Source organism: Tachyglossus aculeatus, chromosome 5 (assembly GCF_015852505.1).
Source record: "Tachyglossus aculeatus isolate mTacAcu1 chromosome 5, mTacAcu1.pri, whole genome shotgun sequence".
NCBI lineage: Eukaryota > Metazoa > Chordata > Mammalia > Monotremata > Tachyglossidae > Tachyglossus > Tachyglossus aculeatus.
Window position 1 is genome coordinate 82,137,521 of NC_052070.1, and position 26,612 is coordinate 82,164,132.

The 26,612-nt window shown below is 46.2% G+C and overlaps 1 protein-coding gene across 2 annotated transcripts; it reads left to right on the forward strand.

Annotated features, from left to right (window-relative positions):
• The first annotated feature begins 242 nt into the window (after positions 1-242).
• On the forward strand, positions 243-13,729 carry GOT1L1 (glutamic-oxaloacetic transaminase 1 like 1). Of its 2 annotated transcripts, none has more exons than XM_038747111.1 (9): positions 243-478; positions 3,012-3,193; positions 5,002-5,113; positions 6,163-6,272; positions 7,714-7,806; positions 7,902-8,052; positions 10,562-10,727; positions 11,881-12,023; positions 13,514-13,729. In XM_038747111.1, the coding sequence occupies exons 1-9, from the start codon at positions 364-366 to the stop codon at positions 13,699-13,701; spliced, it is 1,260 nt and encodes a 419-aa protein (XP_038603039.1). In that variant the 5' UTR covers positions 243-363; the 3' UTR covers positions 13,702-13,729. The 2 variants fall into 2 exon arrangements, with proteins under 2 accessions (XP_038603039.1, XP_038603040.1); XM_038747112.1 differs by having other exon boundaries at positions 7,905-8,052.
• Positions 13,730-26,612: the final 12,883 nt, after the last annotated feature.

Sequence of the window (26,612 nt, forward strand, 5' to 3'; positions counted from 1 at the left end):
GGTTTTATATTAATTGTTTATCTGAAGTAAATTGGGAGGCTACTGCTCAATTTTTGTTCTCTCAGGGCTCTTGAAAGAGGGGAATCTTCCCTGTTCACAGTTGCTTGTCCATCCTTTACTACTTTTGGGAACGGAATGTTCAAAAAAGCCTTGTTTACTGCTGCCAAGGTGAGTGGAGTGTTGATATTCAGTTGTCCTGGAAACCAGATTTCTAATGAGCCTGGTCAACTGATTTTAGTGCGTTTGAGAGGGGAGGGACAGATTTCTAGGTGGAAAAGGACAGGGTTGGCCTGGGGCTTCGCAGTCAGGTGGGGTCGGGCCGACAGAAGCAAGTGAAGCGGTGCCCTTTGCTTGACCTGAAGTATGCCCACCCTCTCTGTCTTCCTGGATGTGCCCTCCGCCAACGTGGCAGAAGACCAATTGCTCAACGACTATATCCAAGATGAGAACCCAAACAAGGTTTACCTGTCCCACAGAGGTGAGAGTCTTGTGAATCAATATCAATCAATCAATCAATCGTATTTATTGAGCGCTTACTGTGTGCAAAGCACTGTACGAAGCGCTTGGGAAGTACAACTTGGAAGTGAGTTGCAGGGGCTCAGGGCAAAGTGTCTCTTAAGTAGCTCATCCAGAAAAGGGGGCTGGGGACGTATGAGGCTTCTGGTTCTCTTGTCTTTGGGATCCAAGTCACCCAGCGAAGTGGGGTGGGGTGTGAGGGGGAGAGGAATTGGGGACCCCCAACGCTCCTCCCCTAATGTCCCATGTTAGTATGACTCTAGTATCCTACCACCGTGCCTTATCCTCAGCCCTCTTAGGTATTTATCTTTTCCATCTTGTCTATCTCATTGATTTGTTTATCCATTTGTGGTGTTCATAGTTGCATTTTCTTTTACCTATTATCTATTGTCATCTCTCCTCACTTTGCCACCCTACTAGATTATAAACTTCTCAAGGGCAGGGACTATAGCCACTTCTAAATGTTTTCCAAATGCCTGGTATAGTGCTTTACACACAGTAATCAACCAATCAATCGTATTTATTGAGCGCTTACTGTGTGCAGAGCACAGTACTAAGCGCTTGGGAAGTACAAGTTGGCAACATATAGAGACAGTCCCTACCCAGACAGTAGGTGTTCAATGGAAAGAACCCGGCTTTGGAGTCAGAGGTCGTGGGTTCAAATTCCGGCGTCGCCAATTGTCAGCTGTGTGACTTTGGGCAAGTCACTTAACTTCTCTGGGCCTCAGTTCCCACATCTGTAAAATGGGGATTAAGATTGTGAGCCTCCCGTGGGACAACCTGATCACCTTGTAACCTCCCCAGCGCTTAGAACAGTGCTTTGCACATAGTAAGTGCTTAACAAATGCCATCATTATTGTTATTATTAATAAGTAATGGAAAAGACCAGGTGGTAGTCTCCCTCTAAGAGCCAGGGTAAGCCTCCTGTGGGCCCGGTGCTACTTAGGATATTTGTGAAGTGCTTAGTATGTGTCAAGCACTGTTCTAAACACTGAAGTAGGGAGATGATAATAATAATAATAATGATGGTATTTGTTAAGTGCTTACTATGTGCAAAGCACTGTTCTAAGCACTGTTATGTTGATAGATTCTGCTGTCAAGCGTTTCTGCTACACGATCAACAATTACACAATGGAAGAACATGAAGCTGTGAAAGCATTTAGTGCAGAGTGGTGCATTTATGCTATACGTGGAGAGAATGGCACCCACCATCTTCAAGGATTTTGTAAAGGTGAAGGTGGGCAGCATTTCTGCTGTCTTTCAGTCATGACCCAGGTTGGGGCCTCCCTTAACCTGACTTTCTGGGTCACAGCCCCTTTCCATGTTAATATACCCCCATTAAATTTCTTTTGATCACCCAAACCCAACATTACATTATTTTGGGAGGTGACTCAATTTTTTTTAAGGTACCTGTTAAGCACTTTGTGCCAATTACTGCACGAATCGCTGGGGTAGATACAAAATAATCAGGTTGGACACAGTGCCTGTCCTAAATGGGGCTTACAGTTTAAGTAGGAGGAAGTAGGATTTAGTCCCCATTTTACAGGTGAGGAAACTGAGGCCCAGAAAAATGACTTGTCCAAGGTCACCCAGAAGCCAAGTGGCAGAGCTGGGATTAGAGCGCAGGTCCTCTGACTCCCAGGCATGTGCCCTCCCCACTGGGCCACACTGCTTCCCTGACTTGGTTAGTTACTCACTGTGCAGACACTACTAGGGAGTTAAAAATAAATCCACTGAAACCACTCAGTTTAAGGGCAGTGTTAGCATTACTGGCACGTGATAAAGGTGACAGAAAAGGGCTTCAATCCTCATAACGCACCATCTATGACAAACAACAGACTTTTGCTTATGTATATGTCAGGTCTTAAATTGGACAGACTCACATGGACCATTCTTGTTTAGACTCACGTGTGCATAATTCACTCCCATGTAACTCACACCCTTACACTGGCTTAGTTATTTTTTTAAAATTTTCTTCTTCCTTGTATTTATTGAGCTCTTTCTATGGGCAAAGCACTATACTAAGCACTCGGGAGAGTACAATATAACAAAAAGATACATTCCTGCCCACAGCGAGCTCACAGTCTAGAGGTAGTTTATGGCTTTTTTTTAAACACTTACAGTTGTAACCTTTACTAGAAGTCAAACATTCTGCACTTTCACTAACATAAACTCTACTGTTTCTACAAAGATTAGCTGGAAATCTAAAATAATTTCCATTGTGAGGTTCCATGCTTCCACCGATGATGAGGAGGAGAGCCCAGTCGAGGCTATTCTCCCAAATACAATGCTCTGCACCCAGTAAGTGCTCAATAAATACGATTGATTGACTGAACAGCGTTTCCTGGTGGGGGTAGGAATGGGTCTCTTGCTGCCTGCGAGCTTTTCTCAGAAGCAGGATGGCGGGGACCCCCTCCCCTTAGCCCACAGCTTGGCAACTAGAAGTTACTCAGATGAGGGAGTGCCAGACCTCACCCTCGTCTCTCCTTCCACAGCCTGCAAGACCAATGAAGGGCAGAACTGGATTTCACCCGTGGTACAAAAGACCCTCTTACAGCTCATTTCCGACCCCACCCTCAACCATGAGTACCTGCCAGCCTTAGGCCTCAAAGAGTTCAATCGCGTGGTCACAGAACTGATTGTGGGCAGGAACAGTCCAGCCATTCTGAACAACAGGGTGAGAATGCAACTTCCTCCTCTGAAACTTCATCTCTGGCCTCTTGGTGTGCTAATTCATTCATTCAATCGTATTTATTGAGCGCTTACTGTGTGCAGAGCACTGTACTAAGCGCTTGGGAGGTACAAGTTGGCAACATATAGAGACGGTCCCTACCCAACAACGGGCTCACGGTCTAGAAGGGGGAGACAGACAACCAAACAAAATATATTAACAAAAGAAAATAAATAGAATAGTAAATATGTACAAGTAAAATAAATAGAGTAATAAATCTGTACAAACATATACAGGTGCTGTGGGGAGGGGAAGGAGGTAGGGTGGGGGGGGATGGGGAAGGGGAAGAGGAAAGAAGGGGCTCAGTCATATTTGTTGAGCTTAATGTGTGCAGAGCACTGAATTCACCATTTGGGAGAAAACAATATAAAATTAAAAAGACACATTCCCTGCCCACAGTGAGCTTACAGTTTAGAGGGGGAGACAGACGTTAAAATAAATAAGCAAATTATAAATTACAGATATGTACCTAAGTGCTGTGGGGCTGGGAGAAGGGATGAATAAAGGGAGCAAGTCAGGATGACACAGGAGGGAGTGGGAGAAGAGGAAAGGAGGGCTTAATCAGGGAAGGCCTCTTGGAGGAGATGGACCTTCAATAAGGCTTTGAAGTTGGGGGGAGAGTAATTGTCTGTAGGATTTGGGGAGGGAGGGCATTCCAGGCCAGAGCCAGGACGGGCGCAACGGTTGGGAGGCAAAATAGATGGGATCGAGGTGGAGTGAGAAGCTTAGCATTAGAGGAGCAAAGTGTGCAGGCTGGGTTGTAGTAGCAGAGTAGTGAGGTAAAGTAGGAGGGGGCAAGGTGATTGAGTGCTTTAAAGCCAATGGTGAGGGGCTTTTCTTGATGTGGAGGTGGATGGTCAACCACTGGAGTTTCTTGAGGAGTGGGGAAATGTGTCCTGAACGTTTCTGTAGAAAACTGGAGGGGGAATGGAGGGAGCAAGGAGGGTTATATCCAGATGATACCTGTTTATCCCGGGTACCTGTCGGCCTCGTGTTTTTCAATGGAATGACTTCCTTTCAAATGAAAGGATTTGGGTCACCTTTGCTACTAAGTTTCCACCCAAAGCAAGGACAGGTTGGCTACTTTCCCCTTGCTCTGTAAAGCTGTCTGAAAACTGGCCTACTCTGTGACTAGCCCAACATGAAGATCTCACTGGAGAAAATCAGCTCACTTGTCATGGTCCCTTATTCCCCACACTTACTTCTCAGAATCTTGCTCGGGAGGAAAAAGGAACTCCTATGTCCCTTCTCTTTCTCTCAGTCCCAGACGTAAGGCAGGATATTTTTAACCTAGTCCAGACGTAAGGTAAGAGAGGGGAAACTTCTGCTCTGTTTCTGTTTCAGAAATAATCCCGGCTCTGCCACATGTCTGCTTTGTGACCTTGGGCAAGTCACTTGACTTCTCTGTGCCTCAATTACCTCATCTGTAAAGTGGGGATGAAGACTGTGAGCCCCATGTGGGCCAGGCACTGTGTCCAACCTGTTTATCTTGCATCTTCCCTGGTGCTTAAAACAGTGCCTGGCACATAGTAAGCGATTAACTAATGCCATAGAAAATTATGTTTTTTTCAGCTGCTGTTGTTTATAGAAATGACTACCTCAGAAAGTTGTAAAGGCTGAATGCTCGCTAAATTCGAGAAGGTAAATGAATGGAGAGGAGGTCCGTGATGGGACATTGAAGAGAAAAGTTAGAGCTATGGGAGAATTAGACTCAGTGATTTGATTGGGATTTTTTTTTCCCTCCATGATGGTAGGCAGGTGCTGTGCATACCGTGGGTGGCACGGGTGCCATCCGGCTTGGGGCAGAGTTCCTCAATATGTGGCATCATGGCTCCCAGAAGGTCTACATTCTCTGGTCACAGCTGGGTAAGTGTCACTCAGAGAGAAGAATGTGGCCCACAAGAACAGGCCCGATCCTCTGGGCAATCTTTCTTTCAACTTCCCCCCCTTCTAGACTGTGAGCCCACTGTTGGGTAGGGACTGTCTCTATATGTTGCCAACTTGTACTTCCCAAGCGCTTAGTACAGTGCTCTGCACACAGTAAGCGCTCAATAAATACGATTGAGTGATTGATTCTACTATCTCCTCCTGCCCTTTTTGCCTGCTCAAGAAGATTAATAACGGGGCAGGACTTGTTTGCCTTCCCACAAGCTTCCAGGTCACCCCCAGAATCCCTGGCCAGCTCCCTTCCTCTGTTCAGCCTCTGAACTAATAATAATTCACAAATATTTTGGCATTTGTTAAGTGCTTAACTATGTGCCAGGCACTTTACTAAACACTGGGGTGGATAGAAGCAAATCAGGTTAGACACCTTCCCCTGTCCCACATGGGGCTCACAGTCTCAACCCCCATTTTACAGATGAGGTCGCTGAGGCACAGGGAAGTGAAGTGACTTGCCCAGGGTCACACAGCAGACAAGTGGCAGAGCTGGGATTAGAACCCATGACCTTCTGACTCTCAGGCACATGTTCTATCTACTATGCCATGCTGCTTCCTACATGTTTACTGAAGGGAGTCTCCAGAGCCTTGCCCTGCTCACCCCTGACACTAGGGATTGGGGATTGGGCTGCTTCCAGTCTGAAGACATCTCCATTCTCCTTTATGCCATGGAGGTGAAAGACAGTAAGCTCTAGACCGTAAGCTCATTGTGGGCAGGGAACGTGTCTACAGACTCTGTTATAATGTACTCTCCCAATGCTTGATATCATGCTCTGTACACAGTAATCGCTCAATAAATCATCGATCGTATTTATTGAGCGCTTACTGTGTGCAGAGCACTGTACTAAGCGCTTGGGAAGTACAAATTGGCAACATATAGAGACAATAAATGCCATTGATTGACTGATTGATTAAATTGGCTTGAGGCCACTGTATGGTGTTGGTTGGGGGTGGGCGGGACAACTTTATCCCCCCAGATTTCCATGGGCACATCTTCGAGAGTTTGGGCTTCTCCTTGTGCTTGTACTGCTATTGGGACTATGAAAGGATGCATCTGGACACCGGCAAGTTCATGGAAACTGTGGAGGTAGGAGAAGCTCTTCTTTCTTTCTCTCTCTCTTTCTCTTTCTCTCTCTCTTTCTCTCTCTTTCCCTCTTTCTTTCTCTCTCTCTTTCTCTCTTTCTCTCTCTTTCTTTCTCTCTCTCTTGCTCTCTCCCTCCCCCTCCCTCCCTTCCTTCCTTCCTTCCTTTCTTTCTCTTTCTCCCTCTCTTTCTCTTTCCCTTCCTTCCTTCCTTCCTTCCTTCCTTCCTTCCTTCCTTCCTTCCTTCCTTCCTTCTTTCTTTCTTTCTTTCTTTCTTTCTTTCTTTCTTTCTCTCTCTCTTTCTCTCTTTCTCTCTCTCTTGCCCTTCCTTCCTTCCTTCCTTGCTTCCTTCCTTCCTTCCTTCCTTCCTTCCTTTCATTTTCTTTTCCTTTCTTTCTCTCTTTTTCTTTCTTTTCTTTCTTCCTTTCTCTCTTTCTTTCTTTCATATTTATCGAGCACTTACTGTGTGGAGAGCACTGTACTAAGTGCTTGGAAAGTACAATTCGGCAACAATTCTTTCTTTCTTTTTCTCTTTCTTTCACTCTTTCTTTCTTCCTTTCTTTCTTTCTTTCATTCTTTCTCTCTCTTTCCTTCCTTCTTTTTCTTTCTTTCCTTCTTTCTTTCCTTCTTTCTTTCTTTCTTTCTTTCTTTTTCTTTTGTTCTTTCTTTCTTTCTTTCTTTCTTTCTTTCCTTCCTTCCTTCCTTCCTTCCTTCCTTCCTTCCTTCCTTCTTTCCTTCTCTTTCTCTCTTTCTCTCTTTCTTCTTTTCTTCTTTCCTTCTTCCTTCTTTCCTTCTTTCTTTCTTTCTTTCTTTCTTTCTTTCTTTCTTTCTTTCTTTCTTTCTTTCTTTCTTTCTTTCTGTCTTTCTTTCTTTCTTTCATATTTATTGAGCACTGTACTAAGTGCTTGGAAAGTACAATTCGGCAACATATAGAGACAGTCCCTACCCAACAACAGGCTCACAGTCTAGAAGGGGGAGACAGACAGCAAAACAAAACAATACCATCAAAATAAATAGAATTATAGCTATATACACATCATTACTAAAATAAATACAGTAATAGATATGTACAAAGATACACACGTGCTGTGGGGAGGGGAAGGGGGTAGGGCAGAGGGAGGGAGTGGGGGCGATGGGGAGGGGAGGAGGAGCAGAGGATAAGGTGGGGGCTCAGTCTGGGAAGTTCTCCCTTTCCCTTTGGAGACCCAATTCATACCACTGTGTCTTCCCCCATTTTCCCAAGATCCCTGATTCGTTCTTTCTCCTTCATGCCCTAGGTTTCTCCCAAACTTGAGTATCCCTGACGAACCCCTGCCCCTGCAAACTCCTAGCCAGAACATAAGAGAATTCCCTGTATTCCCTACATTCTCCTAACCTCAGAATAACGTAGGACTGGAGTTAGGGGAGATAGTAGAGGGGTCACTGTTAAGCTGCACTCTCTCTGCAGCATGCTCCAGAAGGCAGCATCTTTGTTTTGCACAACTCTGAAAGCATGGGGCTTACACAAGAGCAGTGGAAGACTGTGGCTGCAATGATGAAGGTGAGTCCAGTTCAATAGTTCCTCCTTCCCTTCGTCTTCCGTTTTCCTGCCCACGAGCATGTTCTAACCCTCAGTTCTCCTCTCTGTCCCTGCAGCAGAAGCGGATTTTCCCATTCTTTGATGACCCTCATCAGGGATTCATCAGTGGAAATTTGGACCAAGACGTCTGGGCCCTACGTTATTTTGTGGACAACGGTTTTGAGATCTTCTGCTCCCAGACCTTCACCAAAAACTTTGGCTTATATGGTGCAGCAGCGTGGGCACAAGCTGGCAGGGGGTGCGGGTGTTGCAGAGAAGGGAGAAAATGTTGGGGAGTGCAGAGCCCGTGACCCCCAAGAAATGATGCTCAGAGGCCAGAGGTCCCAGGGAAGACAAGGACTTTAGAGCAGGAAGGTGGATTGAATGATAATGTTATTTATGGAAACCTCATGATGACCTGAGCGCTGGGGTTGGGTAGAAATTAGCAGAGTTGGTTGACACATTCCCTGCCCACAATAGCCTTACCACCTGGGAGTGGATGGTGGGATGGCTCGTCAACTTCCAGTGACCCATTATTGCCTTCAGGGCCATCAGCATCCAACAACTCCTCTCCCTGCTTTTGCCTTCACCATGGTTACCGTTCTGGGACCAGAAATTGCCCCAGTAGTGTCAGAAGGAGGAATGTGGGTACGGACGTTGAAGACACAAAATTTTGGCCAGAGGGTCTCCTGGTCTTTCAAATCCCCATCCCCACCAGGCCCTTAATAATAATGATGGTATTTGTTAAGCGCTTACTATGTGCCAAGCACTGTTCTAAGCACTGGGGTAGATACAAGGGAATCAGGGGCTCACAGTCATAATCCTCGTTTTACAGATGAGGTAACTGAGGCACAGAGAGGTGAAGTGACTTGCCCAAAGTCACACAGCTAAGTGGCAGAGCAGGGATTAGAACTCATGACCTCTGACTCCCAAGCCCGTGCTCTTTCCACTAAGCTACGCTGCCTCTCCTGCCTTAGGGCCTACTGCCTTAGGGCCGAGGAACAGGGCCTGACGGTAGAAAGTTTATGACACCGGGGTCACGTTCTTCCCTAGGACAGTACCAGACCAGCTTCAAAGTCAGTGGTCACATCAGTCTTACTTAATCAACAGATGATTTTTACTTTTAAAAGTGTTTGGAGATATTTTGCCCAGCAATATATCTGGTCCTTGGGGATAGAGAAGAGAATTGCTGATCCTATGAGACCTCATATAGGCCTCTCTGAGTAGACTAGCTCAGATGTTTGCTCACCTCTTCCCTGCTTTCCCCTTCCAGGGGAAAAGCCAGAAGGCATTTTATGGCACCCTGCTCCCCCCAGGAGATTACACCCCACCCTGGCCTCTTATCCACACTTGGAGATCATCGTTATGCTATTACATGCTTACCATAATAATAACAATGATGATGGCATTTATTAAGCACTTACTACGTGCAAAGCACTGTTCTAAGCACTGGGGAGGTTACAAGGTGATCAGGTTGTCCCATGGGGGGCTCACAGTCTTCATCCCCATTTTACAGATGAGGTAACTGAGGCCCAGAGAAGTGAAGTGACTTGCCCAAAGTCACACAGCTGACAATTGGCAGAGCCGGGATTTGAACCCATGATCTCTGACTCCAAAGCCCGTGCTCTTTTCCACTGAGCCACACTGCTATGTTCCACATACAGGACTAGGTACAAGACAATCAGATTGGCCACAATCCTGGTGCCACACAGTACTCACAACATAGAGAGAGAATCAATCAATCAATCAATCAATCGTATTTATCGAGTGCTTACTGGGTGCAGGGCACTGTACTAACTTTCTGTGTGCAGAACACTGTGTTAGGTACTTGGCAGAGTACAGTATAACAGAGTTGGTAGACATGTTCCCTCCCCACAGTGAGTTTACAGTATAGAGGGAATCAGCCGTCCTGCAAGGCCTACGGGCACTTACCTAACTGGAAAAATAATAATAATAACGGTATTTGTTAAGCGCTTACTATGTGCCAGGCACTGTACTAAATGCTGGAGTGGATGCAGACTACCTCTCTGAAGGTAGAGAGCTAGTTGGGAAAGCTTCTGAGGTTCTTTTTAGCTCTGTGATTCTTCCAAAATTTATTTATCTCAGTCTGGAGACACAGAATTCAAGGCCCACATTAACTCCTCTGAGGACCTGGATGAGCTGACCAACTTTTTGTTACTCCAAAGCGTGGTCTAAGTGGATCGAGAACACGCCTGAGTGTCAGAAGGACCAGGGTTCTAGTCCCTCCTCTGCCTCTTTTCTGCTGCGTAACCTTGGGCAAGTCACTTAACTTCTCTGTGCCTCAGGTACCTCATCTGTAAATGGGGGTTAAGACTGTGCATGTGGGACATGGATTGTGTCCAACCTGATCACCTTCTATCTACCTCAGTGCTTAGAACAGTGCCTGGCATATAGTAAACACTTAACAAATACTATAAAAAAACTCTACCATCTCCATCAGAACTTGATTAGCTTCTCCATTAGTTGTGGCTATTTGCTCAGTGTAATGCTGGCGCTTCTTCACGGTCTCATGCCTACATTCCCGTCCTCAACGTACTGTTGGGTCGAAAATGTCCCCATGGTCACAGCTCACCCCGGCAGCTAACTTGGGTTAGGGACCTGCAGCGGGATTCATTTATCTCCAAGGAGGTCCTGTCCCGGGAGGGAGGATTCTGGAAGCCAGGAGAGAAGGGATCCCTTTCCTGGGACCCGCGGACTAACTGGGCTTTTCCCGCAGATGAGCGAGTGGGAAACTTGATTGTGGTGACGCTGAGCAGTCAGGTGATGCTAAAGATCCGCTCACAGCTGGAGGAGAGAGCCAAGTGTCTGTGGAGCAGCCCCCCTGACCTGGGCGCTCGTATCATCACTACCGTTCTCAACAACCCTGCCCTGCGAGCAGAGTGGTAAGAGAGAAAGGAAGGACTGGGCCCGGGGGGGGAGGAAGAGACCTGTCATTGCTGGGTTCCCACCCCATGACCCCTCTCCAGCTTGATCTCTCTGCTTCTCTCCCAATAATGATGGTATTTGCTAAGTGCTTACTAACAAGTACTCCCAAGTGAGGATAATCAATCAATCGTATTTACAGAGTACTTACCATGTGCAGGGCACCGTATTAAGTGTTTGGGACAGTATGATACAACAGCTTTCATAGACATTTAAAGCACTCAATCACCTTACCCCCTTCTACCTCACCTCACTAGTCTCCTACTACAACCCAGCCCACACAGTTCACTCCTCTCAGGCTAACCTTCTCACTGTACTTCAATCTCTTCTATCTGGTCACCGACCCCTGGCCCAGGTCCTGCCTCTGTCCAGGAACACCCTCCCTCCTCATATCTGACAGACAATTACTCTCCCCTCTTTCAAAGCCTTAGACTGTGAGCCCACTGTTGGGTAGGGACTGTCTCTATGTGTTGCCAATTTGTACTTCCCAAGCGCTTAGTACAGTGCTCTGCACATAGTAAGCGCTAAATAAATACGATTGATTGATTGATTGATTATTAAAGTCATGTCTCCAAGAGGCCTTCCCTAACAAAACTCTCCTTTCCTCTTCTCCCTCTTCTCCGTCACCCTGACTTGCTCCCTTTATTCATCGCCCCCCTCCCAGCCCCACAGCACTTATGCACATATCTGTAATTTATTTATTTACATTAATGTCTGTCTCCCCCTCTAGACTGTAAGCTTATTGTGGACAGGGAACGTGTCTAGTTGCTTAGTGCTTAGTACAATGGTCTGCAAAAAGTAAGCACTCAATATTGTATTCAATTGACAAAGAATGTCCCTACCCACACCTTCCCCACTGTCCACTGAATTTAGACAGTGGTCCCCGCAGGTCCCCACCACTGTCTACTGAATTTACAGTGGGTACCTCTTGGTAGGCAGCCCACCAGAAACACACTGTCTGCTCTCCCTTAATCCCGGTCCCCAGGGTAGCTTGAGGGGGACCCTCACGTACCAGCCTTGGTAGATTGTTTCGAAGGGCTGGAGGTGATGGGGTTACCTGAGAAGCAAATAACCCCTCGACCCCAATCCCCTGACGCCAACTGTCTTCTGCAGGAAGACTAGCCTGAAGGCCCTGGTGGAGACCATCATGCTGACCCGGGAGAAGTTGAAGGAGAAGCTGCGGCTCCTCGGCACCCCAGGGTCCTGGGAACACCTCACCTGCCACGAGGGCACCCACAGTCTTTTGGGGCTCAGCCGTGAGTAGCTGGGGTAGGAGGGAAGGGAGACTTCCCAAGGTCTTATTCCCTCTCCAATACCTTCATTTTAAATAGCACTTTTATTTCCAAACCACATTCGCATTACTTATGATTGCACTCATCATATCCCTGCAGGCTAGGGAAAGGCAGGTTTTATTATGCTCATTTTGAAGACGAGAAACTGAGGCATAGAGAGGTACCGCTTCCTCCTTCCGATCTGTTATTTTCCTTGAGAACCCAGCTTTCTTCTCCACCCCAAATATCCTTGTTTCTCCTTAAGAAAAGAGCTAAGAGCCTGGCAGCCCATTTTTTCTTGCAGCAGCAGTGACGATGATGTACCGAAGGGTCTCCTAAAGATGATAAAGCATTTGGGTACCTCTCAAAGTACCTCCCGCATCAGTAGTATTTATTGAGCACTTACCAAGCACTTGGGAGAGTACAATACGAGTTGGCAGACGTGGTCCCTGCCCACAATGATGATGATGGCATTTAGTAAGCGCTTACTATGTGCAAAGCACTGTTCTAAGCCCACAAGGAGCTTACAGTCTACAGAGAGAAACAGGCATTAATATAAATGAATAATTTATAATATACAAGTTATAAATATGTGTAAAAATGCTGTGGGATTGAATATAGGGCAAATATCAAATGCCCAAAGGTCACAGATTCAAGTGCTAGATGACACAGAAGGGAGAGGGAGCTGGGGAAAAGAAATCTTAATTGGGGAAGGCCTCCTGGAGGAGATGTGACCTTAATACTGCCTTGAAGGTGGGGAGAGTGGTGCTCTGGCATGTCTGGAGGAAGAGGGAGTTCCAGGCTAGAGGGGGAACATGAGAAAGGGGTCGATGGTGAGATAGATGAGATTGGGGTGCAGTGAGTAAGCTGATGCTAGAGGAACAAATTGTGCGGGCTGGGCTGTAGTAGGAGATCTGTGAGCTGAGGAAGGAGGGGCGAGCTGACTGAGTACTTTAAAGCCAACGGTAAGGAGTTTCTGTCTGATGCAGAGGTGGACGGGCAACAACTGGAGGATTTTGAGGACAGGGGCTCTGTGAACTACCCTTACACGAAATCTAACAGTGTGTCGTTCAGGCAGTGGCCCTGTACAGGTGGAGAGCAGGGCTGTCAGCACTTTCTTTTTTTTAAGAGGATTTTTCCATCAGAATCATCCCCCTGGGGAAACTGTGGGGGAAATCCCTGAGAAACCGCTTCAACTTTATATTTCATAAGAAACCTAAGTCTCTTCCCTCCTCTCCCTCTCCTCCAACCGCCCCCCTGCCCGCAACCTCCTGATTTCCCGGCTACCCAGGGAGGCAGTGCTAACCAGATATTGAGGTATTGTGGTACTGTCACTGTTAGGGCCAAGAGAAAATAAAGATGCAAGTTTCCCTCGCTTCCATCCGGCCTGCTCGGGACACGTACACAATCAGGGGTTGGGCAGTGGCGGGTGGGCGGCTGCAGACCTAGATTCCAATGTCCTTTGTCTGTTCTAGCTGTCCAGATAGACTACTTAGTCAAGAAGAAACACATATACCTCCTAAGAAATGGGAAGGTCAACTTGACCTGCATCAACTCCCACAACCTGGACTACGTCTCCCAGAGCATCAACGAGGCCGTCCTCGCCTACCCACACCGTTCCTACCCTAGGTGTTCTTTCTCCGCTCCGGAGAAAATGATTTAACCCGCAATAAAGACTCGTTTGCTCAAGACCAGACCTGTAACTTGTTGGCTGCAGTTGCCGTCTCTTTACATAACATTTTCCCATCATTTCTATTTCTAACCTTCAACCTTCCTCCTCCTTCCCCTTTCCTTCCCTTTACACTTGGAGCTGCATTTTTTTAAACAGATGGAAAAAATAATAATAAGATCCAAAGAGGATCCCGATATGACCTCGTGGTCTCAAAGTTAGGGCTAGGGATAGAACTCAGATCAGGATAGACCCCTTCCCCTTCCTCCCACTTGGAAACTCATCTTTTCTTTCCAGTGTCAAGGAGTGTAGGAGGAGTCAATCAAGCAATGGTATTTATTGAGCACTTTCTGTATTTAGTTGGCAGTGGAGTGGGGACGCGTTCTGTTGTTATGACTTTCTTTTATAAATAGGAGAAAAATCCATCATTTCATAACACCCTCTCATCATTAGCAGCATTTATTTGAGTACTGTCTGTGTACACATCACTCTACTAGACCCTTGGGCAACATTCAGAGGATGTTATAGCGTAATAGATTTTTATCACTCTCGCAGGACTTATAACATCGGGACAGTGGATCCTATTTGCCATTTTTATTACTATTCCTTTTTGCTTGTTGATTCTTGATTACCCTTATGCCCGGCCCCGTGGTCTCCAGTGTCCCCTGGGAGCTCATGGATTGCCAAAGCCTTAAAAAATAGCTTATGGAGGGGTTGGGGTAGTCCCCGGCTAAGTGAGATAGAGGTCATGGCCCAATTCTCTAGGCACCCTCCTTCCTCTCCTCTCACTAGCACCCCTCAGAAACAAATGTTCATGCCCTCTCAGCATCACCTAGTTGAAAGAGCACAGTCCTGGGAGTCAGAAGACTGGGTCATAATCCTGATTCTGCCACTTGTCTACTGTGTGACTTTGGGCAAGTCACTTAACTTCTCTGGTCCTCAGTTTCCTCCTCTGTAAAATGGGGACTGAATACTTTTTCCCTCCAATTTAAACTGTGAGCCCCAGGCACTGTGTCCAACCTATCTTGTATCTATCCCCGTGTTTAGTACACAGTCCTTGGCACATAGTAAGTGCTTACCAAGTACCATTAAAAGAAAAAAAGGGCTCCAGGAATCTGTGCACAAATCACTACTGGCAGGAAATGAATCGGTCATCCCCACAGCCACTCTCCATAGGCCTGGATTTGCAGGCTGAGAAGGGAAGGGGGTCTCCTTGCTCTCTTGCCAAGGCGGAGGGGTGATTCCCCAAGTCCCGATTACAGTGCCCCATCCCATCAGTGAATCTCTTGTTTCAGCCCAGGAGCTGGGGCTCTGCCTGTCTCCCGGCAGCAGTGTAAATATATGTATAAATGTATATGTATACATATACATATACATAAATGTATGTATTTATCTTTGTAAATACATGCAAAGATATGTATTTACTACTTACTGTGTGTAGAGCATTGTACTAAACAGTAGAGTACAATACAGCAGAGTTGGTGGACACGATCCCTGCCCACGAGGAACTTTTAGTCTCGAGAGGGAGATGGACATTAATATAAATAATAATAATAATAATAATGGCATTTAGTAAGCGCTTTCTATGTGCAAAGCACTGTTCTAAGCGCTGGGGAGGTTACAAGGTGATCAGATGGTCCCACGGGGGGTTCACAGTCTTAATCCCCATTTTACAGATGAGGTAAATAAAATACGGATTTGTACATAAGTGCTGTAGGGCTGAGGGTGGGGTGAATATCAAGTGCAGAGGTGACACAGAATAATAATAATAATGATGCTGGCATTTGTTAAGCGCTTACTATGTGCAAAGCCCTGTTCTAAGTGCTGGTGGGGGATATAAGGTGATCAGGTTGTCCCACATGGGGCTCACAGTCTTCATCCCCATTTAACAGATGAGGTGACTGAGGCTCAGAGAAGTGAAGCGACTTGCCCAAGGTCACACAGCAGACAAGAGGCGGAGCCGGGATTAGAACCCGTGAACTTCTGACTCCCAAGCCCGGGCTCTTTCTACGGAGCCACGCTGCTTCTTAGGGAGAAGCTTCTCTCTTAGAAGGGAGAGGGAGCGGGGAAAAGGAGGATTTAATTGGGGAAGGCCTCTGGGAGGGATCCTGTTGATGATGATGATGGCATTTATTAAGCGCTTACTATGTGCAAAGCACTGTTCTAAGCGCTGGGGGAATACAAAGTGATTAGGTTTGAAAGGACAGCTTTTGTGGGAGCACAGTGTGGCTGGGACTGTGGGTCTGATGAATGGGAGTCAGAGGCCCTGGGTTCTAATCCCAGCTCCAGTATGTAACTGCTGTGTGACCTAGCACCTACTTCTTTCTTGACAAATCCAATGGCCTCTATTCCATCCTAATCCTTCTCGACCTGTTAGCGACCTTCAACATTGTCGACCGCCCCGTTCTCCTGAACACATTATCCAACCCTGGCTTCGGTGACGTTGTCTCCTGATTCTCCTCCTGGCTGTCTTGCTGCCCATTCTCAGTCTCTTCCTCAGGGTCCTCCTCTGTCTCCCACCTCCTAAGGTAGGGGGGTCGCTCAAGGTTCAATTCTGTGTCCCCTTCTATTCTCCATCTTCAACCATGCACTTGGAGAACTCAATTCTCTCCCGTGGCTTCAACTGCCATCTCTGTGTGGACAATGTCCTAATCTACTTCTCTAACCCTTATCGCTCTCCCTCCCTCTAACACCTCAAACTGAACATGTCCAAAACAGAACTCCTTATCTTTCCACCCAAATCCTGTCCTCCCAGTGACTTTCCCATTAGTGTCAACAGCACCACCACCTGCCCTGTCTCACAAGCCCATAGACTTGGCGTTATCCTTCTATATAACCTGTATATATGTATATATGTTTGTACATATTTATTACTCTGTTTATTTATTTATTTATTTTATTTGTACATATCTATTCTATTTATTTTATTTTGTTAGTATGTTTGGTTTTGTTCTCTGTCTCCCCCTTTTAGACTGTGAGCCCACTGTTGGGTAGGGACTGTCTCTATATGTTGCCAATTTGTACTTCCCAAGCGCTTAGTACAGTGCTCTGCACATAGTAAGCGCTCAATAAATACGACTGATGATGATGATGATGATGATGATCAGGTTGTCCCACGTGGGGTTCACAGACTTAATCCCCATTTTACAGATGAGGTAACTGAGGCATAGCGAAGTGAAGTGACTTGCCCAAGTCACACAGCTGACAATTGGCAGAGCCAGGATTTGAACCCATGACCTCTGACTCCAAAGCCCGGGCTCTTTCCACTGAGCCACGCTGCTTCTCTATTGCTTCCTGTTGGAAGGGGCAGCTCCCTGGATGTGGTTTGGTTGGGATTGTGTCCTCTCCTTCATCAGGCTCTTTGTTCCTGCTGAGGCCCTTCGTCATTACTGGTATTTAATGAACGCTTACTGTATGCTGAGCGCTCTACTAAAGGCTTGCTCAATACATCCGAGTTGGGAGAGAGGTTCCCTAGCTAGGGAGGCACCCCGTGGGGCTGGGGCGAGGCCCGGATGCGTCTGAAATATAGGGTGGCCCAAGCAGGGGGGGTGTGGGAGGGTTGTCCTGGGCCCGAGTGTCCCAACTTCAATCAATCAATCGTATTTATTGAGCGCTTACTGTGTGCAGAGCACTGTACTAAGCGCTTGGGAAGTACAAGTCGGCAACATATAGAGACGGTCCCTACCCAACAGTGGGCTCACAGTCTAAAAGGGGGAGACAGAGAACAAAACCATACTAACAAAATAAAATAAATAGAATAGATATGTACAAGTAAAATAAATAGAGTAATAAATCTGTACAAACATATACGTATATACAGGTGCTGTGGGGAAGGGAAGGAGGTAAGATGGGGGGATGGAGAGGGGGATGAGGGGGAGAGGAAGGAAAGGGCTCAATCTGGGAAGGCCTCCTGGAGGAGGTGAGTTCTCAGTAGGGCCTTGAAGGGAGGAAGAGAGCTTCACCCTAATGGTTGCCCCCCACCCCCGACCCTCTCCCTTCTAGACTGTGAGCCCACTGTTGGGTAGGGACCGACTCTATATGTTGCCAACTTGTCCTTCCCAAGCGCTTAGTCCAGTGCTCTGCACACAGTAAGCGCTCAATAAATACGATTGAATGAATGAATAAATGAATTTATTACTCTATTTTACTAGTACATATTTATCACGGGCTTTGGAGTCAAGAGGTCATGGGTTCAAATCCCAGCTCCGCCATTTGTCAGCTGTGTTACTTTGGGCAAGTCACTTAACTTCTCTGGGCCTCAGTTCCCTCATCTGTAAAATGGGGATGAAGACTGTGAGCCCCACGTGGGACAACCTGATTACCTTGTATCTACCCCAGCGCTTAGAACGGTGCTTTGCACATAGTAAGCGCTTAACAAATGCCATTATTATTATTATTATTACTTCCTGTTATCCTGGGCATTCTTGCTTTCTGATCGTATTTCTGCCCCTCCCATCCCATTTCAAGAACAGTGCTTTGCACATAGTAAGCGCTTAACAAAAGCCATCATTATTATTATTATTAACAAATACCAACATTATTATTATTATTATTATTATTTTATCGTGCTAATATGTTTAGTTTCGTTGTCCGTCTCCCCCTTCTAGACCGTGAACCCGCTGTTGGTTAGGGACCGTCTCTATATGTTGCCAACTCGGACTTCCCAAGCGCTTAGTCCGGTGCTCTGCACACAGTAAGCGCTTAATAAATACGATTGATTGATTGATTCATTCATTCATTCAATCGTATTTTTCAACTTGGACTTCCCAAGCGCTTAGTCCAGTGCTCTGCACACGGTAAGCGCTCAACAAATACGATTGATGGATTGATTCATCCATTCATTCAATCGTATTTTCCAACTTGGACTTCCCCAGCGCTTAGTCCAGTGTTCTGCACACAGTAAGCGCTCAATAAATACGATTGATTGATTGATTGATTGATTGACCCTCCCCGAGGAGGCCCTTCGCATTCGGGCCCGGTGCAGGGAGAAGCCGTGGCCGCCAGGGGGAGCCGCAGTCATTCATTCAATCGTACTTATTGAGCGCTTACTGCGTGTAGAGCACTGTACTGAGCGCTTGGAAAGGATAATTCAGCAATAAACAGAGACAATCCCTGCCCACACCGGGCTTCATTCATTTATTCATTCATTCAATTGTATTTATTGAGCGCTTACTGTGTGCAGAGCACCGTACTGAGCGCTTGGGAAGGACAGTTCAGCAATAAAGAGAGACAATCCCTGCCCACACCGGGCTTCACTCATTTATTCATTCATTCAATCGTATTTATTGAGCGTTTACTGTGTGCAGAGCACCGTACTGAGCGCTTGGAAAGGACAATTCAGCAATAGAGACAATCCCTGCCCACACCAGTGTTCATTCATTCATTCATTCATTCATTCAATCGTATTTATTTAGCGCTTACTGTGTGCAGAGCACCGTACTGAGCGCTTGGGAAGGACAATTCAGCAATAGAGACAATCCCTGCCCACACAGGGCTTCATTCATTCACTCATTCACTCAGTCGTACTTATTGAGCGCTTACTGTGTGCAGAGCACTGTACTGAGCTCTTGGAAAGGACAATTCAGCAATAGATACAATCCCTGTTCACACCAGGCTTCATTCATTCATTCAGTCAGTCAGTCGTATTTATTGAGTGCTTACTGTGTGCAGAGCACCGTACTGAGCGCTTGGGAAGGACAATTCATCAAGAGAGACAATCTCTGCCCACACCGGGCTGCATTCATTCATTCATTTTTACTGAGCACTTACTGTGTGCAGAGCACTGTAGTGAGCGCTTGGAAAGTACAATTCAGCAATAAAGACAATCCCTGCCCACACTGGGCTTCATTCATTCATTCATTCACTCATTCATTCAATCATACTTATTGAGCGCTTACTGTGTGCAGAGCACTGTACTGAGCACTTGGAAAGGACAATTCAGCAATAGAGACAATCCCTGCCCACACTGGGCTTCATTCATTCATTCATTCAATCGTATTTATTGAGCGCTTACTGTGTGCAGAGCACTGTCCTAAGCGCTTGGAAAGTACAATTCAGCAGAAAGAGAGACAATCCCTGCCCGCACTGGGCTTCATTCATTCATTCATTCATTCATTCAATCGTATTTATTGAGCGCTTACTGTGTGCAGAGCACAGTACTAAGCGCTCGAGTAGCTACAAGTTAATCAGATCGGACAATGACCCTGCCCCAAATAGGGCTCACAGTCTTATTCCCACTTTACAGATGAGGGCACTGGGGCTCAGAGAAGTGAAGAGACTTGCCCCAGGTCACACAGCAGACACGTGGCAGAGGCGGAATTAGAACCCAGGTCCTTCTGACTCCCAGGCCCGGGCTCTGCCGACTAAGCCATGAGTGTCAGAGAGGCAGGAGCAGACGCCCGAGATGGATAATGATAATGAAGGCTTTTGTTAAGCACTGGCTATGTGCCAAGCGCTGTTCTAAGCACTGGAGTAGATATCAATCAATCAATCAATCAATCGTATTTATTGAGCGCTTACTGTGTGCAGAGCACTGTACTAAGCGCTTGGGAAGTACAAGTCGGCAACATATACAGTCCCTACCCAACAGTGGGCTCACAGTCTAAAAGGGGGAGATGATAGAGAACAAAACCACACATACTAACAAAATAAAATAAATAGAATAGATATGTACAAGCAAAATAAATAGAGTAATAAATACGTACAGACATATATACATATATACAGGTGCTGTGGGGAAGGGAAGGAGGTAAGATGAGGGGGAGATAATCAGGTTGCACACAGTCCCTGTTCCGCGTAGGGTTTACAGTCTTATTCCCCATTTTACAAGGTGAGGAAACTGGGGCACAGAGAAGTGAAGTGACTAGCCCAAGGTCACACTGCAGACAAGCGGCAAGGGGGGGATTAGAACCCAGGTCCTAGTGACTCTCAGACACATGCTCTAACCACTGCTTCCCCTCCTCCGTTCTGGGGGAACTCAGCAGGTGGGTTCCCCATCCCCAGGCTCTGGAGCTATAGCGTAGAAAAATCCTTCTCAAGTGCAAGAGCAAATGCTTCTACCAGAGGAGAAGGTGAGTTGCAAAATCATCATGATCTGTGATGAAGTTATCATTGATACTATCCATTCTCTTTGCTCAGGAACGCACCCGGCCCTAGGGGAAGCTCACGATCAGAGCTATACACACCCACCCTCCTGCTGGAATCAAACAATCAGTCAATATTATTTATTGAGCACTTACTGGGTGCGGAGCACCGTACTGCACGCTTGGGAGAGCACAATACGGTACAGTTGGTAGACATGTTCCCGGCCCACAAGGAGCTTGCAGTCTAGAGAGGTAGACCAAAAAATTGAAATAAATTACGTTAAAAATAAATTACAGAGAGGGGAAATAGCAGAGTGTAAGGATATGCATGGAAATGCCAGAAGCTAGGACCAACAACGTGTACCATCTGCAGCTTGAAAGAAGGTAAAGAGGGCAAAGTTGATCAGAGTCTCAGAAGATGGAGGGTTGTGTTGGAGAGGTGTTGTGAGGGCTAAAGGAACCAGAGGGGAATACTAATAATAATTGTGGAATCGGTTAAGTGTTTACTGTGTGTTAAGCACTGTTCTAAGTGTCGGGGAATATACAAGTTAATCAGGTTGGACACGGTCCCTGTCCCAGTTGCGGCTCACAGTCTAAGAGGAAGAACAGGTATTGAATCCTCAATTTACAGATGAGGTAGCTGAAGCCCAGATAAGTTAAGTGGCTTGGAGCTGGGACATATTGGAGCTGGGATTAGAACTCAGGTCCTCTGATCCTCTGATTCCCAGGCCTATGCTCTTTCCGCGAGGCCAAGGTGGGGTCGTCAGTCCCTTGGGAAGCAGCTCCGGGTTTCCGGCCAACTTTAGAGCCAGATTAATCCAATGCCTAATGGTAAATTAGTTGCTTAATGTGACAGCAGCGATGTCAAAGGTCCCCTACGGGATGAAAAGCTTTGCCTCACCAAGCACATAACTCACCTCTAGTTGTGCTTTGGAAGGAATAGAGCCCTCTGAATTTTTATTCATTCACTCATTCATTCAATCGTATTTACTGAGCGCTTACTGTGTGCAGAGCACTGTACTAAGCGCTTGGGAAGTACAAGTTGGCAACCTATAGAGACGGTCCCTACCCAACGACGGGCTCACAGTCTAGAAGGGGGAGACAGACAACAAAACAAAACATGTGGACAGGTGTCAAGTCATCAGAACAAACAGAATTAAAGCTAGATGCACATCATTAACAAAATAAATAGAATAGTAAATATGTACGAATAAAATAAATACAGTAATAAATCTGTACAAACACATGTACAGGTGCTGTGGGGAGGGGAAGGAGGTAGGGTGGGGGGGTGGGAAGGGGGAGAGGAAAAAGGGGGCTCGTCTGGGAAGGCCTCTTGGAGGAGGTGAGCTCTCAGTAGGGCTTTGAAGGGAGGAAGAGAATAATAATAATAATAATAATGATGGCATTTATTAAGTGCTTACTATGTGCAAAGCACTGTTCTAAGTGTTGGGGACGTTACAAGGTGATCAGGTTGTCCCATGGGGGGCTCACAGTCTTCATCCCCATTTTACAGATGAGGGAACTGAGGCACAGAGAAGTTAAGTGAATAAGTATGTACAAATAAAATATGTACAATAAATACGACTGAATTCATTCATTCATTCAATCGTATTTATTGAGCACTTACTGTGTGCAGAACACTGTACTAAGCGCTTGGGAAGCACAAGTCGGCAACATCTAGAGCCGGTCCCTACCCAACAGCAGGCTCACAGTCTAGAAGGGGGAGACAGACGACAAAACATATTAACAAAATAAAATAGAGTAATAATGATGGCATTTATTAAGCGCTTACTATGTGCAAAGCACTGTTCTAAGCGCTGGGGAGGTTACAAGGTGATCAGGTTGTCCCATGGGGGGCTCACAGTCTTCATCCCCGTTTTACAGATGAGGGCACTGAGGCACAGAGAAGTGAAGTGAATAAATACGTACAAATAAAATATGTACAATAAAAACGATTGAATGAATGAAAACAAAACATATTAACACAATAAAATAAATAGAACCGCCACCACCATCACGATGATGGTGGGGGAAGAGAGGTAGCTTGGCGTTGAGGGAGGGCATTCCAGGCCAGGGGGAGGACGTGGGTTGGGGGTCGACGGCGGGACAGACGAGAATGAGGTACGGTGAGGAGGTGAGCGGCAGAGGAGCGGAGGGTGCGGGCTGGGCTGGAGAAGGAGAGAAGGGAGGTGAGGTAGGAGGGGGCGAAGTGATGGACAGCCTTTCATGAGTATCTGGGGCTCTGTGATACCTACAGGGCTTAACTTTCAAAATGTAACTAATGCACAGTCATCTATGGAAGTCTGATTGGGCAAATAGTGTCTAAAAATTTCCCCTAGTTTTAGGGTTTTTTCTTTTTGCAAATAAAGGAAGTTGGCTAAAATATTTAAGAACCTGAAGTCGAAAATCTGGCAATTTAGCCCAGAAGACACCACATCTTCACCCACTCGTTCCTTCCTTCTTTCCTTGTGGTGCCACTGTGCACCCTAAGAAGCGTCCCCTGGCTCCGTGAGGCTGTGCGTGTGATCCTGGCAGGGATCGGGCAGCCGTTGGGGACACTGGAGGCCTCAACCCCTATCACGTGAACCTCCAAGAAGACAGCCTTCCCCATCTGCAAGGAGTTCTGGCTCGGAGCCCAGATGGCCTATCCCTAGGGGATACGTGAAAAAAGATCACCTTGCAAAAGTGAAAAGGACCAAGAAATGATGCTTCCCCCAAAACACTGGACTGGTAGAACAACGCAGCATGTAATCGGAGTATCTTGGAGGAATAGAAGGATCACCAGCCGTAAAGACGGAGTTCCAGAGATCCAGGTGAATGGCTATTGTCTGAACTAGTACATATTTACTATTCTATTTATTTTGTTAATGATGTGCACCTAGCTTTATTTCTATTTATTCTGATGACTTGACACCGGTCCACACGTTTTGTTTTGTTGTCCGTCTCCCCCTTCTAGACTGTGAGCCCGTTGTTGGGGAGGGACCGTCTCTATATGTTGCCAACTTGTACTTCCCAAGCGATTAGTACAATGCTCTGCACACATTAAGCGCTCAATAAATACGATTGAATGAATGAAGGGATGTACTCAGTCTATCATCGGCACTGAGAGAAAAGTGCCTGCTGTGCCCTAATACTGAGAAGCTGAGATGAGGCGGGAGGAGGATCAGTAATTGCAAGGACTGAGAGGGCTGATGAGTTCTCTGGCTCCAGGCACTGTCAGCACACTGAAAACTATGTGGCTGAACAAGCTTTAGGGTTTCACTTGCAATCAGATGCAGAGACTACGATAGAGCGAAGTGCTATAAATAGAGAAGTACTCGTAATTGCGGTATCTGTTGAGCGTTTACCGTGTGCCAAGCACTATACTAAGCGCTGAAGTAGACAGAAGACAATCAGCTTGGACAAAGTTCCTGTCCACACACGGGGCTCACAGTCTAAGTAGGAAGGAGAACGGGTATTGAATCCCCACTTCGGGTATTGAATCTCCACTTTACAGATTAGGAAACCGAGGCACAGAGAAGTTAAGTGATTCACCTAAGTCATACAGTAAACCAGTGGCTGAGTGGGATTAGAACCCAGGTCTCCTGACTTCCAAGCCCATGCTCTTGAGCAGGGAGAGATTTGGTTCCAGGGTTGGGCAGTGCAGAATGATAGTGCTTCAAAAGCAGTTCCCTAGTTTGTGGCTAGCTGGGAAGGGAATTTTTGCCCCTGAGACTAACCAGTCGATGCTTGAGGGAGATGCCTCCTGAAGGCAGAAAGTATTTGTTAGGCAGTCATGTCTGCTGCAGCTCTCCAGCCAAAATATGTGCAGAGCTAGTATCCGGGTACATATCTATTCTATTTATTTTATTTTGTTAGTATGTTTGGTTTTGTTCTCTGTCTCCCCCTTTTAGACTGTGAGCCCACTGTTGGGTAGGGACTGTCTCTCTATGTTGCCAATTTGTACTTCCCAAGCGCTTAGTACAGTGCTCTGCACATAGTAAGCGCTCAATAAATACAATTGATGATGATGATGATAAAAGGCCTCTTCCGAGTAATTTGCTTTTGCTAGCTTCCCTAGTAGAGCCATATAAACTGCATACATTCTCTCTTCATCTCACCACGTCAGTCTTCCTCCTGAGCTAGACTGCTCAGCCAGCAGGATCACTTCTCATCATCACCAACCATCATCAATCGTATTTATTGAGCGCTTACTGTGTGCAGAGCACTGTACTTCTGCTCCTAGGTTGCAGTTTCATCATCATCATCATCATCATCATCAATCGTATTTATTGAGCGCTTACTATGTGCAGAGCACTGTACTAAGCGCTTGGGAAGTACAAATTGGCAACACATAGAGACAGTCCCTACCCAACAGTGGGCTCACAGTCTAAAAGGGGGAGACAGAGAACAAAACCAAACATACCAACAAAATAAAATAAATAGGATAGATATGTACAAGTAAAATAAATAAATAAATAGAGTAATAAATATGTACAACCATATATACATATATACATGCTCCCGTGCTTCTGCCTCCACCCCCAGCTCACGAGAGGAATATGCTATTGAACTGCATCCAAACAAGGCATATCACTGGGTATATATACATCACCTACATATGGGGGGAGAATCCATATATTTTTGTGGCATTTCTTAAGCACGTACTAAGTGCCAAGCACTGTTCTAAACACCGGTTAAATACAAGATAATCAGGTCCCACATAGGGTTCGCAGTCTAAATTGGAGGGAGGAGGAGTGATTTCCCCATCTTAAAGAGGAGGAAACTGAGGCACAAGGTCATGCAGCAGGGATGTGGCAGGGTGGGGATTAGAACTCAGGTTCTCTGGCTCCCAGGCCTGTGCTCTTTCCACGAGGACACGTATATGTTCAAGTCTTCCCGAAACATTAGCTAATCTGGCCCACTCTGAAGTGTAGAAGATCATTAGCAGGGACCTTAGGAGTTTTTAAAGATCTAAGATGAAGGATAGGTTTTTCTGTTCCCAACCCTGGTTTAGTTGATAGGGGATATACCATTAGGGTTAAAGGAAATTTATGGAGCTGTGGGAAACTGGCTACGGAGTGTATGAAATTTGCAGATGGGAAAGGTATATTTTATCTCACGTGTTAAGTGTGTTCAAACCAAAAATTCCTTCTGCCCTCACAGGTGCTTTTGAGCTTCAGATCTACACCCCTGAGGAACAGCAAGTGGTGCTGCTTAGCAGACAGAAGCCCATAAGGGGAATCAATCCATCAATCGATGGTATTTACTAAGCATTTACTCTTTGCCGAGCACTGTAATAAGAGCTTGGAAAAGTACGAGGCAGTAGAAGGGGAACCTAAACATCAGAGAAACTAGACACCCCATCCAAACTGGTGAGGCCAGGGGTAGGGTTGTGGCCAAGAAGCAAGAAATGTTCAAGACTGATTCCTTTTTCCTCTGTATCTTTTTCAATAGTCCCTGAGTACCCAGGAGAAACATTCACCACTGGTGGCAAAGCCCCAGGAGGCGTTCCCCTACACCTGATGATCTTGTATCTACCCCAGCACTGAGAACAGTGCTTGGCACATAGCAAGCGCTTAACAAATTCCATAATTATTATTATTATCACTATTATCTGGCTTTTTCACCCTCCCATTGGACTGAAGTGTGGATCAGACTCAGAAAGAACCCACCTCGGTGTGTTAGGTGGGGGCAGGCTTAACAGGAATCTTGAAAATAGGTGTCTACCATGAACAATGAGGACCACAGTGGCTTCCAACATGGCTGCCTTGGCAAATGTTGACATAATAATAATAGTAGTGGTATTTAATAAGTGCTTACTATGTGCCAACCACTATGCCA

Bases quoted from the DNA above. Each gene is read 5' to 3' on its own strand.
- GOT1L1 (XM_038747111.1), top strand. From the start codon at position 364: ATGCCCACCCTCTCTGTCTTCCTGGATGTGCCCTCCGCCAACGTGGCA. The intron at 479-3,011 runs GTGAGAGTCTTG...CTCCTTCCACAG, and splicing joins GGTTTACCTGTCCCACAGAG to CCTGCAAGACCAATGAAGGG. The intron at 6,273-7,713 runs GTAGGAGAAGCT...CTCTCTCTGCAG, and splicing joins AGTTCATGGAAACTGTGGAG to CATGCTCCAGAAGGCAGCAT.